Below are 13075 nucleotides of genomic sequence, written 5' to 3' on the forward strand. Positions count from 1 at the left end.
TACAGATCCCTGCAGTATTGACTGCATTAATTCAACAGCAACAAATTTCTGCAGTTTTGATTGACTGCACTAATTAAAAAGCAGCAGATTCCTACAGTATTGACGGCAATGATTTAGCAGCAGCATAAATTGTAATAATTTCCCTGTATTTTTGCAATGCAATAATTTAAAAAGCAATATTGATTACAATTATTAAGCAGCACCAGGCCCAATGCTGCACTGATTTCTGTCGCCGAACAATTGCAACATTGCACCCATTGCATCGACTGCAATATTTGAGCTGCTGCAGTTTTTGGTATTTACTGCTTTAATTAAACAGGGCAATTTTTCCACACAGCATTTCTGACGTCAAAGAATGCTGAGCTCATTCACACTAAACTGAATTGCAACCCTCATTAGCTGTCCTAACCATCTAATGCAATTCCCTACAACCATTAGACTATTAAATTACCCCACAAATAAGCTCTGAACTACATAGACTTGTTTCTTTGCACTATTAATGTCTGTTTGTTTTTATGTCTATGCATGTATGCGTGCATATACACTGCACTTTATCGCTTATTATATTGTTTACAGAGTACTATGTTTACATATTCTTTTGTGCTGTTGCAAGTAAGAATTTCACTGTTCTGTCTGAGTCATATGACAATAAAACACTCATGACTAATATTGACCCAAACCTGGATTATATGAGATTTTCCACTACATGACAGCAACTTGTGAATGCTTCCTTATCAAAATAGGAATTTTCACCTTGAACCCACTAGAAAGGCAGAAACAGCTGTTGCTTGCGTATCGATTCTACACTTTCCTTGATACATACATTCTATGTATCTCCCTCTCCCCTGACATCAGTCCAAAGAAGGATCTCGACCCAAAATGTCACCCATTCCTTCTCTCCAGAGATGCTGCCTGTCCCGCTGAGTTACTCCAGCATCTTGGGTCTATCTTTGGTTTAAACCAGCACCTGCAGTTCCTTCCGACATATATTTACACCTCAACGCTTTGCAGAATGTCACACTATATGCCATCTTGTGAAATACCTCTCTTTTGTGTTGACTGTTGACTGATGGACAATGTTATTGATGTTCCTAAACGCGACGAGAGTAGTGGGTCAGGGAGGCAGCTCCACACCACCCTCAATACCAATGAAGAAGTGCTAATCCCTCGGTGCTGTCCACCACACCTGCATAAAAACAAACAAACAAAAAACCACTGTACCTCCCTCATAGGAGGAGCAGGCTGACTTTAAACTACACGGACTAGCTTTAACTGGAGTTTGCAGCTCCACACATTGACTCCTGCTAAAGTCACTTGGTGCTGGCTTAATGCCACCATCATTATAATGAGAATCAGCATAAGCCTGGCACATTGCCTGCATCACATTGAACAAGCACAGGCTAATCGTGCATCTCAATCCCTGGGCTCCTTTACGCCGTCTGTCAAATTTAGCCTCTGTTATCTCCATTCCTTCTGTTGTGGTTCGGTGTGGGTTAGTCGTAGGCTAAGACAGCACCAACCACGTATTTGAATGCGTCTTTGAAGAATGCAGAATGTAACCAAGAATATTTTGTCATAAACACAGGCGCAAGGATATGTCTCGACCCAAAACGTCTCCTGTCCATGTTCTCCAGAGATGCTACCTGACCCGTTGAGTTAGCCCAGCATTTTGTGCCCTTTTGTGTATTAACCAGCATTTGCAGTTGTTTGTTTCTATGAGCTGCAGATGCTGGTTTTTAACCAGAGAAAAGACACTAAGTGCTGGAGTAACTACGTGGATCAGGCAGCAACTCGGGCATATATCTCCAGAGATGCTGCCTGACCCGCTTAGTTACTCCAGCACTTAGTGTCTTTCTTTTAGTCGTAAACACATTAGCCGCCTTTGACCTGATTCGTGTTTGAGAAGTCAAATTTAGTGAACTATTCCAGCAAACAGATTGGGAATCATTTAAGCTTTCAGCTAATGGTTTTGTGGAATCATTAAATAAATTTATCAAGGTGGATGACTGGAGGCAAGAAATGCAAAAGGTGTTCCAGGGGTTTTCAAATCATGAAATCTACAGAGACAAAGCCATGGAAACATTGGAGTGCTGGAAACCTTGTAGTGAGCCTGTGGGTCTCTGATGGTTATCAACCATGCTTTCCTTGTCGACATAGAGGTGTCGGTACACATATAACATTTGATGCAACGCGATTGGCATTGTACCAGTGCGTATCGTCACATAAAAAGCACTGGTTATCAGTAGATGACAGGATCAAAGAGCTGGTGTAACTCAGCAGGTCAGGCAGCATCTTTGGAAAACATGGAGAGGTGACATTTTGGGTTGGGACCCTTCTTCAGTATCTGCAGTTCCTTGCGTCTAGGGTCTTTGCAACCGTAGGATTTGACACACTACCAATTTGATGAAGGAAACCCGAAATGCCTGGTTTAATATTAGATTTCACAGACAATATATTGATAAACTTCAGTTTAGTTTATTGTCACTTGTACCAAGGTGCAGTGAAAAGCTTTTGTTGTGTCTGGGAAGATTATAAATGATGACAGTCATGCCATCCACAGAATAAAGGGAATAACATTTGGTGAAAGTAAGAAATGCTGTTGTTGGAGCAGAGGTTTAAAAGAGTGGAGTGGTTGTAATGCGTGATTGCAGATCCATTTCTGGGGTCAGGCCTGGCTGGGACGCCATCTTGGATGTGGTATCGGAAAGTGCAAACTGAATTTAGATTCGAACAAGCCATTGTTAGTCAATAACATTGTTTCCTTGCTGACTAGTTTGCAAGCACTAGATATTGAGCATAGGATTTGTTGTGCACAATTTGAGATGCTTTCACTTTTTCCCAGTGTTACTTCATAAAACAATGCCAATTTAAGCTCTTTCTGTTTGCAGCATCTGGAGTAGCACAATTTGAAGAAAACAAGGAGATTGCAAATAATAACCTAACTACCTGGAATTTTACTTGGCTGCTAAAGGATGAGACACCTTTGTCTACCTATCAAAGACCACAGGGTGAGTAGTCTTTCATTAAAATGATGCTTGCTACCCTTGTCCAACAATTAGTATGCTTACCATGCAAAATCAATGTGTTTACATGTGCTTCGAGGTATTGCAAAGCCTTTAATATTTAATTAAAAAACTTTAAGATAACATTAAAGATTTCTGAGTTTCAACTTAAAAAAACAAAAATGAGAGTTAGGGGTTGAAGAGTTTGTGTTAAGACTCAGAGCAATGGGTAAGATGGCTGTATAAAATCAGGAAAGGAATAGATTGGGTGGAAACACAGAGTCTCGTGCAAGGAATTGGGGAATGGAGAACCAGAGGTCAGAGGTTTAAGGTGAAGGGGGAAAGATATTATAGGAATCTGAGGGGTAACTTTTTCCGCAAAGTTTGGTGCGTGTATGGATCGAGCTGCTGGAGGAGGTAGTTGAGGTAGGGACTATCGCAAGTACATGGATAGGACTAGTTTAGAGGGATATATGGGCAAAACACAGGTTTTTGTAGGCTTAGTGCAAATGGGTGCTTGATGGTTGACACAGGCATGCTGGACTCTTGTATAATTTATACTCTGTTTGCCAGACTTTCATAATTTCACAGGTTATAGGAGAAGAATTGGGCCACTTGGCCCATCAAGTCTACTCTGCCATTCAATCATGGCTGATCTATCTTTCCCTCAACCCCATTCTCTTGCCTTCTCCCCACAACCCCTGACACCCTTACTAATCAAACTTTCTTGTTGAAGATTGTGTGCAGTAGCATTGAACACACTTCAAGAGCCTTGTAGTGTGTGATGTATGTAGTGCATGAAGTACATGGAACACATTAACACCAGCATGCTTTGTGAGAATTGCTGCTACACCAATAACTGCTTTTCCTGTGGAATGTTAACAGCAATATTCTGCTCCAACCATTTGTTGACATCATTTCTATTTTGGAATCTACATAATGTAGCACATGGTTTGAAAACTTGCAAAAGACCTAACCCAGAAACTCCAATAAAACGTACTGCTGGGGAAAGAATACATTTACTTCAAGCGCCAATGAGAATTTAATTTTGCATGAAAGCAAAGCTTTCTGACAGGCTAGTTAGTAGATGGTGCAAATATGTAAAATCTTTCATGCCAAACATCGGGGAAACTTTTCCGTTGCTGATGATAACCTGTTGAATTAAATCACCTGACTTTTAAAGATAAGAAGGGATGTAGAAATAAGGAACTGCAGATGCTGGTTTATAAACAAAAAAGACACAATGCTGGAGTGACTCAGCGGGTCAGGCTGTATTCCTGGAGAACAAGGATAGGTGATATTTCGGGTCAGGACCCTTCTTCAGACTTCTTCTTTCGTGCTCATCTTCCATGTTTCAAATGTGGACATCGCTGTCATCGTCCATCCTGAAAAGGACACAAGCTTCCAGCGACAATCAATGGGAGCCATCACTTGTTGCAATAGATGATAGTGGTAGCAGAATTAGCTCGGGATACTTCCAGTTTCCAGCCCCACAACGGGGACGCTTCTGCTATGGGGCCTCTTCAGACTAAAAATGAAGCAGGTTGTAGACATAAGGAACAGCAGATGCTGGAGATCAATCAATGAGGATAAGGGACAAATCATCCTCCACCATAATCCTCAACACTGGTGCTCTGCAAGGATATGTTTTCATCCCCCTTCTTTACTGCTTGTACACCCACAACTGTGCACCAATCTAATTCAATTTTCAAATTTGTGGCCCACACCACCATTGTGGACCAGATATCAAATAATGGTGAAACGGAGTACAGGAAGGAGATCGAGAACCTCGTGACCTGGTGTCAATCAATCAATCAATCAATCAACCTTTATTGTCATCTTGCAAGCAACAGTTGTACAGTGCAAAATGAAAAGACATTTCCCAGGGAATACCGGAGCATCGCACATGAAATTTAAAACATTTCACACATAATAACAGTAAAAACAATCCAGTCCCTGATGGAACAGTATAAATAGGGATGGATTGTTTTAGTCAAGACAACAACCTTTCTCTCAATGTCAGCAAGACAAAGGAGATAGTGATTGACATCAGGAAGTGAAGTGGTGCACATACTCCAGCTTTGACGTCGCTGAAGTAGAGATGGTTGAAAATTTCAAATTCCTGGGAGTCAATATCACCAACGACTTCTCCTGGACCATATTGCGTCAGGCAAAGGGTATATAAGTGTGATAACACACACCTCCAGATTTGGGAACAGTTTCTTCCCAGCCGTTATCGGGCACCTGAATCATCCTTCCACAACCAGAGAGCAGTGCTGAACTACTATCTACCTCATTGATGACCATCGGAATATCCTTGCTCGGACTTTGCTGGCTCAACTTTGCACTAAACATTATTCCCTCATCATGTATCTATACACTGTGATGGCTTGATTGTAACCATGTACTTTATTGTCTTTCTGCTGACTGGATAAAACGCAACAAAAGCTTTTCACTATAATGAATACATGTGACAATAAACTGAACAGGACTGAACTGGTTTACCAAGGAAAGACATAGAATACTAGAGTAACTCAACAGACCAGTGAACTTCCCTGAAGTATAAGTAGGTGATGTTATGTGTCGGAGCCTTCTTCAGACACCAAAGAAAAGAACAGGAGATTGATTTGCATTAACTGACACTTTTCATGGCCTCAGGCTGAGAGTGCATTGGATAATAGATCAATATCCAGTGGGTGGAGATGTTTGCTCACATCCCACCACGGCAGCTGAGAAGTTTAAATTCAACTTGCTATGTATATTTGGAATGAAAGACTAAGATCAGTAATGAACAGTTCTTAAAAATGACCTGTTTCATGATTTCCTCTTGCCACCTTCACTTAGTCTGTGACTCCAGACTCATCACTGTGGCTTGTTTTTATACTGATGTCTGAAGTGGCCCAGTAAAATAATCATGTCCACGTCTCATGGCCGAATAAAGATAAGGTCAAACAGTAGCTCTCGCTGTCAATGTAACACCTTTGAAGTTTAGTTGCTGTGGTTAAGTGGGAAATGCTGGCTGATTTGTGCACACAACACGTTTTCGCAAGCAGACAGGTGATGAGAGCACGTTCCCTTTCCAGCGCTGAAGGAAGGATATAATATTGATTTGGACAACTTGGGATAAATCTCCAGTGAGAGCAGATGGAGCTCAGTTTAAAATCGGATCTAGAAGACGTTGCCATTACTTGCGGACGCAGCCCAGACCATCACTAAAACCAACCTAGGGAAAGAAAGACTGAGAGGCTTCCGACCCGATACGTCACCCATCCTTTTTCTCCAGAGATACTGCCTGACACGCTTAGTTAATCCAGTTACTTTGGTGTAAGCACAAACAAACCAACCTCCCTTCCATTGACTCCATTTACACTTCACGCTGCCTTGACAAGGCCACCAGCATAATCAAGGACATGTCTCAACCTGGACACTCCCTCTTCTTCCCTCTCCTATCAGGCAAAAGGTACAGAAGCGTGAAAACACACACCTCCAGATTTAGGAACAGTTTCTTCCCAGCTGTTATCAGGCAATTGAACCATCCTACCAACAACTGGAGGGCAAGTCTGAGCTACCATCATCCTCATCGTAGACTTTCCGACTATTTTTACTTGGACTTTCAGACTTTATCTTGCACTAAATGTTATACCTTTTATCTTATGTGTAAAATGTGGACGGCTCGATTGTAATCATGTATAGTCTTTCAGCTGACTGGATTGCATGCACCAAAAAAGATTTTCACTGTACCTTGGTACACGGGACGACAAACTAAGCTAAACCCTAACAGTGTATTCGATCTTCAAAATGTTACTGGAGTGTCAAAATCTAGATTTTTGTGTTATAAATCTCCAGCATGCAACCTGATCCTTAACCTCCTGATTCGGAAGTGAGAGTGTTGCTCACTAAACTGAGACACCATTGACATGATGGGCAAACCAGTCTCATTGTTGTTCCATTGAAATCTGTCCCTGACCCGCCCTGATGTAATGCAAGTAATAGCAGTGCCCATCCTATTCAGAACTGAATGATCCCAGTGCACCTGTGTGCAAGCATGAACATTAAGTGAGATGTTAATGTGGTCCCTGCCTGCTTCAAAAAATCCATCATTGTACCGGTACCAAAAAATGCTTCCCCAACCTGCATGAATGACTACCGTCCGGTGGCCCTTACCTCGGTAGTCATGAAATGCTTTGAGAGGCTGGTGAAGAATCACATCTGTGCCTTCCTCCCTCGGAACATGGACCCGTTGCAGTTTGCATACCGTCCGAACAGGTCCACGGACGATGCGGTCTCTCAGGTCTTGCACACCGGTCTCTCCCATCTGGACAGCCAAAAGGGAGGCTACGTGAGGATGCTGTTCATAGACTACAGTTCAGCCTTCAACACGATAGTCCCCACCAGACTGGCCAGGAAGCTACTGGAATTGGGGCTCAACACCTCCCTGTGTGCCTGGGTCCTGGACTTTCTCACCGCCAGGCCCCAGGTAGTCAAGATGGGAGGGAATACATCGAAGTCCCTCACCCTGAGCACAGGATCGCCCCAGGGTTGCGTCCTCAGCCCCCTATTGTACTCCCTGTACACACATGACTGTGTGGCTAGGTTCAGCTCCAATTCAATAATTAAGTTTGCTGATGACACTGTGGTGGTGGGCCTGATCTCAGACAATGATGAGAAGGCCTACCGGGAGGAGGTGGCTGATCTAGCACTCTGGTGCCAGGAGAACAGCCTCCTCTTGAACATCAAAAAAACGAAGGAGCTGATCATGGACTTTAGGAGGGCACATCATCCGAGGACGTACACTCCATTGAGTATAAATGGGGATCCTGTGGATAGGGTGAACTGTTTTAAATATCTGGGAGTCCACATCTCTGAGGATATGACATGGTCATCACACGCCTCAGCACTGGTGAGTAAGGCAAGGCAGTGTCTTTACCACCTCAGGCAATTGAGGAAATTCAGAGTGTCTCTGAGGATCCTACAGTGCTTCTACGCAGCGGCGGTGGAAAGCATCTTGTCCGGGAACATTACCATCTGGTTCGGGAATTGCTCTGCCAAGGACAAGAAGGCTATGCAGAGAGTAGTGCGTTCGGCCGAACGCACTATGGGAACTTCACTCACCCCCCTGCAGGAACTATACAACAGGAGGTGCAACTCCAGAGCAAACAAAATCATGAGAGACCTCTTCCACCCCTGCAACGGACTGTTCCAGCCGCTATTGTCAGGCAAACGCCTCCGTTGCCATGCAGTGAGAACGGAGAGGTTGAGAAGGAGTTTCTTCCCAGAGGCAATTCGGACTGTAAACGCCTTTCTCACCAGGGACTAACTCTACAGAACGTTTTTCTTTCTATTATTTATTATGTAAAAGAATATGTGTGTTATGATTGTGTTTATAATTTGTTTGGTTGTTTTGTTGTTTGTCTTTCGCACAAAAGTCCGCGAGCATTGCCACTTTCATTTCACTGCACATCTCGTATGTGTATGTGACAAATAAACTTGACTTGACTTGACTTGACTTGACAATTGGAAGAAGATGTCGCATCTAAAACCTCAGCTCTAACAACAACATGCAAAGTAGCTCCCTGAGATCCGCACAGCCCAGTGAATGCTTCGCTGAGGCATTTTTTAAATATATATCTCTCCTTGACTTCCTTGTTGGAGACTGTTCCACTTGCTCAGGTTCCTCAAAGAATAGGCATTGCCCACAAAGAAAATTGACAGTGATTGTTGACACCCTGGCAGGATAATCATGACTGAATCTGACGTTGACATAAGCAGTTTCATGCTTAACTCTTCCACCAGTGCAAACCCATAAGTCGTCATATAATGATCCCTTTATGATACAGGTCTGCAATTGACATTAAAAAAGAACTACAGGTCGACCACTGATTTTCTGGCACCCTTGGGTCCAGAGCCTTTCTGGATTATCCGTTCTGCCGGACCAACAGAGGTCACGGCATTGGGGGCTGAGATAGCAGCCTGCAAAGTCAGCTATGGGAAAGGATCTGCCGGCTCCAGCAGGGCTGGAGCTTTAATGTCTCTTTCAAAATGTCCCCGAACAATTGGAGAGGATTCTGAGGGAAATGATATACTGTACATACATTTGGAAGGGGATGGTTTGATTCGGGATAGTCGGCACAGTTTTGTGCATTGGAGATCATGTCTTATGAATTTGATTGAGTCATTTGAAGAACTAATCAAGAAGGTTGATGAGGGCTGAGCTGTAGACGCAGTGTATATGGACCAGCTAGGCCTTTGATAAGGTTCTACCTGGAAGGCTGCTTTGGAAGGTTAGATCGCATGGGATCCAGGGAGAGCTAACTAACTGGATACAGAATGATGTCAATGGTAGGAACCAGAAGATGATGGTGGAACCTATTTTGAGAACTTGATTCCTGTGGCTAGAGGTATGCCTCTAGGATCATTGCTGGTACTATTTGTCATCTACATGAATGGTTTGGATGGGAACGGACAAGGCGTGATTGCTAAATGTTGCAGATGACACTAAAATAGCTGGTATCGTAGACAATGATTCCGAATTGCAGTGAGATCGTGATCAGCTGTGCAGGTGGGCTGAGGAATGGAAATGAGTGCAGAAGTTGGGATATTATGTTACAGTTGTACATGACAGTGGTGAGGTGGCACTTGGTATGTTGGGCCAATGAGCCTGTTTCCAACCTGTATGAATCTGTGCTACTATATCTTTATGTTTGAAATGTTGTCACCGATGTAAGTAAGTAAGTAAGTACGTTTATTGGCCAAGTACTCACATACAAGGAATTTGCCTTGATGCTCCGCCCACAAGTAACAACATGACATACAGTGACAGTTACGAATGACTCAGAAAACACTAAACATTGATAATAATAAAACATTAATGATAAAACACCATTGATCAAGCATGTGAACCAACAAAATACCAGATCAAAGGGACGCTACAGATTTTTGACTGTTGAGTAGAGCAACTACTCGTGGATAAAAACGATTTTTATGTCTGACTGTGGCAGCTTTGACAGTCCGGAGTCGCCTTCCAGAGGGAAGTGATTCAAAGAGTTTGTGGCCAGAGTGAGAGGGGTCAGAGATGATCTTGCCTGCTCGCTTCCTGGCCCTTGCAGTGTATAGTTTATAAATGGAGGGGAGGTTGCAGCCAATAACTTTCTCTGCTGAACGGACGATTCGCTGCAGCCTCCAGGTGTCGTGCTTGGTGGCTGAGCTAAACCAGACTATAATGGAGAAGGTGAGAACAGACTCTACGATGGCCGTGTAGAATTGGACCATCATTGCCTGTGGCAGATTGTGCTTCCTCAGCTGCCGTAGGAAATACATCCTCTGTTGTGCCTTTTTGACTGTGGAGTTGATGGTAGCTCCCCACTTAAGGTCCTTGGAGATGATAATTCCCAGGAACTTAAAAGACTCCACAGATGTGACAGTGGTGTTGTTGACGGTGAGTGGGGTGAGGGAAGGGGGAGCTCTCCTAAAGTCTACAATCAATTCCACTGTCTTAAGACCATTGAGCTCCAGGCTGTTGCGATGGCACCAGGACGCCAGCTGTGACACTTCCTGTATGTAGGCAGATTCCTCCCCATCCTGGATCAGTCCAATCAGGGTTGTGTCGTCCGCAAACTTGAGAAGCTTGACAGAGGTGTCTGTGGGGGTGCAGTCATTGGTGTAGATAGAGTAGAGGAGAGGAGACAGTACGCAGCCTTACGGTGCTCCTATGCTGAGCATTTGCGGGTCTGATATGTGCTTTCCCAGACTCACACGCTGCTTCAGGAAGCTGGTGATCCACCGACAGAGGGGTTCAGGCACAGTCAACTCGGAAAGTTTGGAGTGTAGTAGCTCTGGCACAATGGTGTTAAATGCAGAGCTAAAATCAACAAACAGGATCCTCGCATATGTCCCCTGGCGGTCGAGATGCTGTAGGATGAAGTGCAGGTCCAGGTTGACTGCATCATTCACAGATCTATTGGCCCGATATGCAAACTGCATTGGGTCCAGCAGGAGGATTGTGCCCTAGAGAATAGAGGAACCGTAATTAAACTATTTGCTGCATCAGGGTCAAGGAACCATTGAATCATGCAGCAGAAAAATAGGCTCTTCGGCCCAGCACATCCTTGCCAGCCTTTTTTTCCCAGTGTTTTTGGAGGTCTATGCAGGAGACGCTTAGATCTGATGAATGAAGTTGCTTTTACCCTCTCTAGAGGTTTGGGGATTCTATTCGTGTTATGTCAATAGTTGGGGCAGCACAGTAACACAGCGGTAGAGTTGCTGCCTTACAGCACCAGAGACGTGGGTTTGATCCTGACTACAGGTGCTGTCTGTGTGGAGTTTGTACATTCCCCCAATGACTGCATGTGTTTTCTCCGGGTGTTCCGGTTTTCTCCCACATTTCAAAGCGGTGCAGGTTCGTAGTTTAATTGGCCTCGGTAAAATTGTAAATTGTCCCTAGTGTGCAGGACAATGCTAGTGTATGGGCTGATCACTGGTTGGTGTGGACTTGTTCAGATTCAGATTCAGATTCAAGTTTAATTGTCATTGTCAGTGTACATTACAGAGACAACGAAATGCATTGTTGAGCTGAAGGACCTGTTTCAGTGCTTTATCTCTAAAGTCTAAACTGGGAAGAAGATTTGGGATGTTAACAGCTCAATTTCACTGTCTCCTTTGTCATAGGCAGACACTTTGAGGTGACAAAAAGCCCCACAGGACCTGTAGTAACTGCTTCTAATGCAATACATTAACGCTGTGGATAAACACAAAATGCTGTCGTAACTCAGTGGGTCAGGCAGCATCTCTGGAGAAAAAGGATGGGTGATGTTTCGTGTCGAGACCTTTCTTCAGATTGAAAGTCAATCTGAATTCATGTCTCAACCCTAAATGTCACCTATTCCTTTTCTCCAGAGATGCTGCCTGATCTGCTGAGTTACAACAGCATTTTGTGTCTATCGTCGGAGTAAACCAGCATCTGCAGTTCCTACCTACATGTTATCGCTGTGGTTCCCAGCTATACATCACAGCTCTGTGAAATGTATTTTGGACATAGCCCATATAGGATAGAGTGAATGTGGAGAGGATGTGTCCACTAGTGGGAGAGTCTAGGACCAGAGGCCATAGCCTTAGAATAAAAGGACCTACCTTTAGCAAGGGGGCAAGAAGGAATTTCTCTCGTCAGAAGTTGATGAATCTGTGAAATTCATTGCCACAGACAACTGTGGAGGCCAAGTCAATGGATATTTTTAAGGTGGGAATTGACAAATTCGTGATTAGTAAAGGGGCTGTCCCACTGCGGCGACCTAATTGGCGAGTTTAGAAGAGTTTAGGAGAGTTTGACAAAGTGTCATGTTAAAGACCTCCTTCGATTATGTTGAAGACTAGCTTCGACTATGTAGAAGACCACCTTCGACTTTGTTGAAGACTAGCTTCGACCAGCTTCGGGAAAATTGGACACCGAATAGTGGAGAGTGAAGACGACTTCCTTCGATCTCCTTCGACCTCCCTTCGACTATGTTGAAGACTATCTACGACTACCTTCGATTACCCTCGATTACCTACGAATAACATGCCGACCTACTACGACCTACTTCAACTAAACCAATGAGTAAACAAATATCATTTTTTTTCCATGGCAACCTAGCTGTACATGGGGACCACTCTCGAGCATGCAGGAGAGTTACAAAGACCTCCTAGAACCTCGTGTCAACCATGCTGCGAGTATGAGTTGAGGACAAACTCTTCTAAACTCGCCAATTAGGTCCCCGCAGTGGGACAGCCCCTTGAGGGTGTCGGGGGTTATGGGGCAAAGGCATGTGAATGGGGTTGAGCAGGAAAGATAGATCAGCGATGAATGAACGGTGAAATAGACTGGATGGGCCGAAATTCGTCTCCTAGAATTTGTGAACATTTTTCTCTGTCCCTTAAAGTTAATCCACTGAAAGCTCCTGGCTGGTCACAAGGACAAGAACTGTAAAAACAAAGAATAGTAGATGGCAATGTAGACAAAAGGACACAAAGTTCTTCCCGAAGGATCCCGACCCAAAATGTCACCTGTACACGTTGAAGAAGGGTCTCCTTTGGACTAAACC

At 43.9% G+C, this 13075-nt stretch overlaps 1 protein-coding gene across 1 annotated transcript in view; it reads left to right on the forward strand.

Annotated features, from left to right (window-relative positions):
- The window catches only part of LOC129699618 (ALK tyrosine kinase receptor-like), a 282805-nt gene that overhangs the window by 257761 nt on the left and 11969 nt on the right, over nt 1-13075 (forward strand). The window contains exon 2 of the mRNA XM_055639578.1: nt 2889-3008. Within this exon, the coding sequence (XP_055495553.1) occupies nt 2889-3008 (120 nt within the window). The remainder of the gene's footprint in view (nt 1-2888; nt 3009-13075) is intronic.

This window comes from Leucoraja erinacea, chromosome 8 (genome assembly GCF_028641065.1).
Source record: "Leucoraja erinacea ecotype New England chromosome 8, Leri_hhj_1, whole genome shotgun sequence".
NCBI classification, from domain to species: domain Eukaryota; kingdom Metazoa; phylum Chordata; class Chondrichthyes; order Rajiformes; family Rajidae; genus Leucoraja; species Leucoraja erinaceus.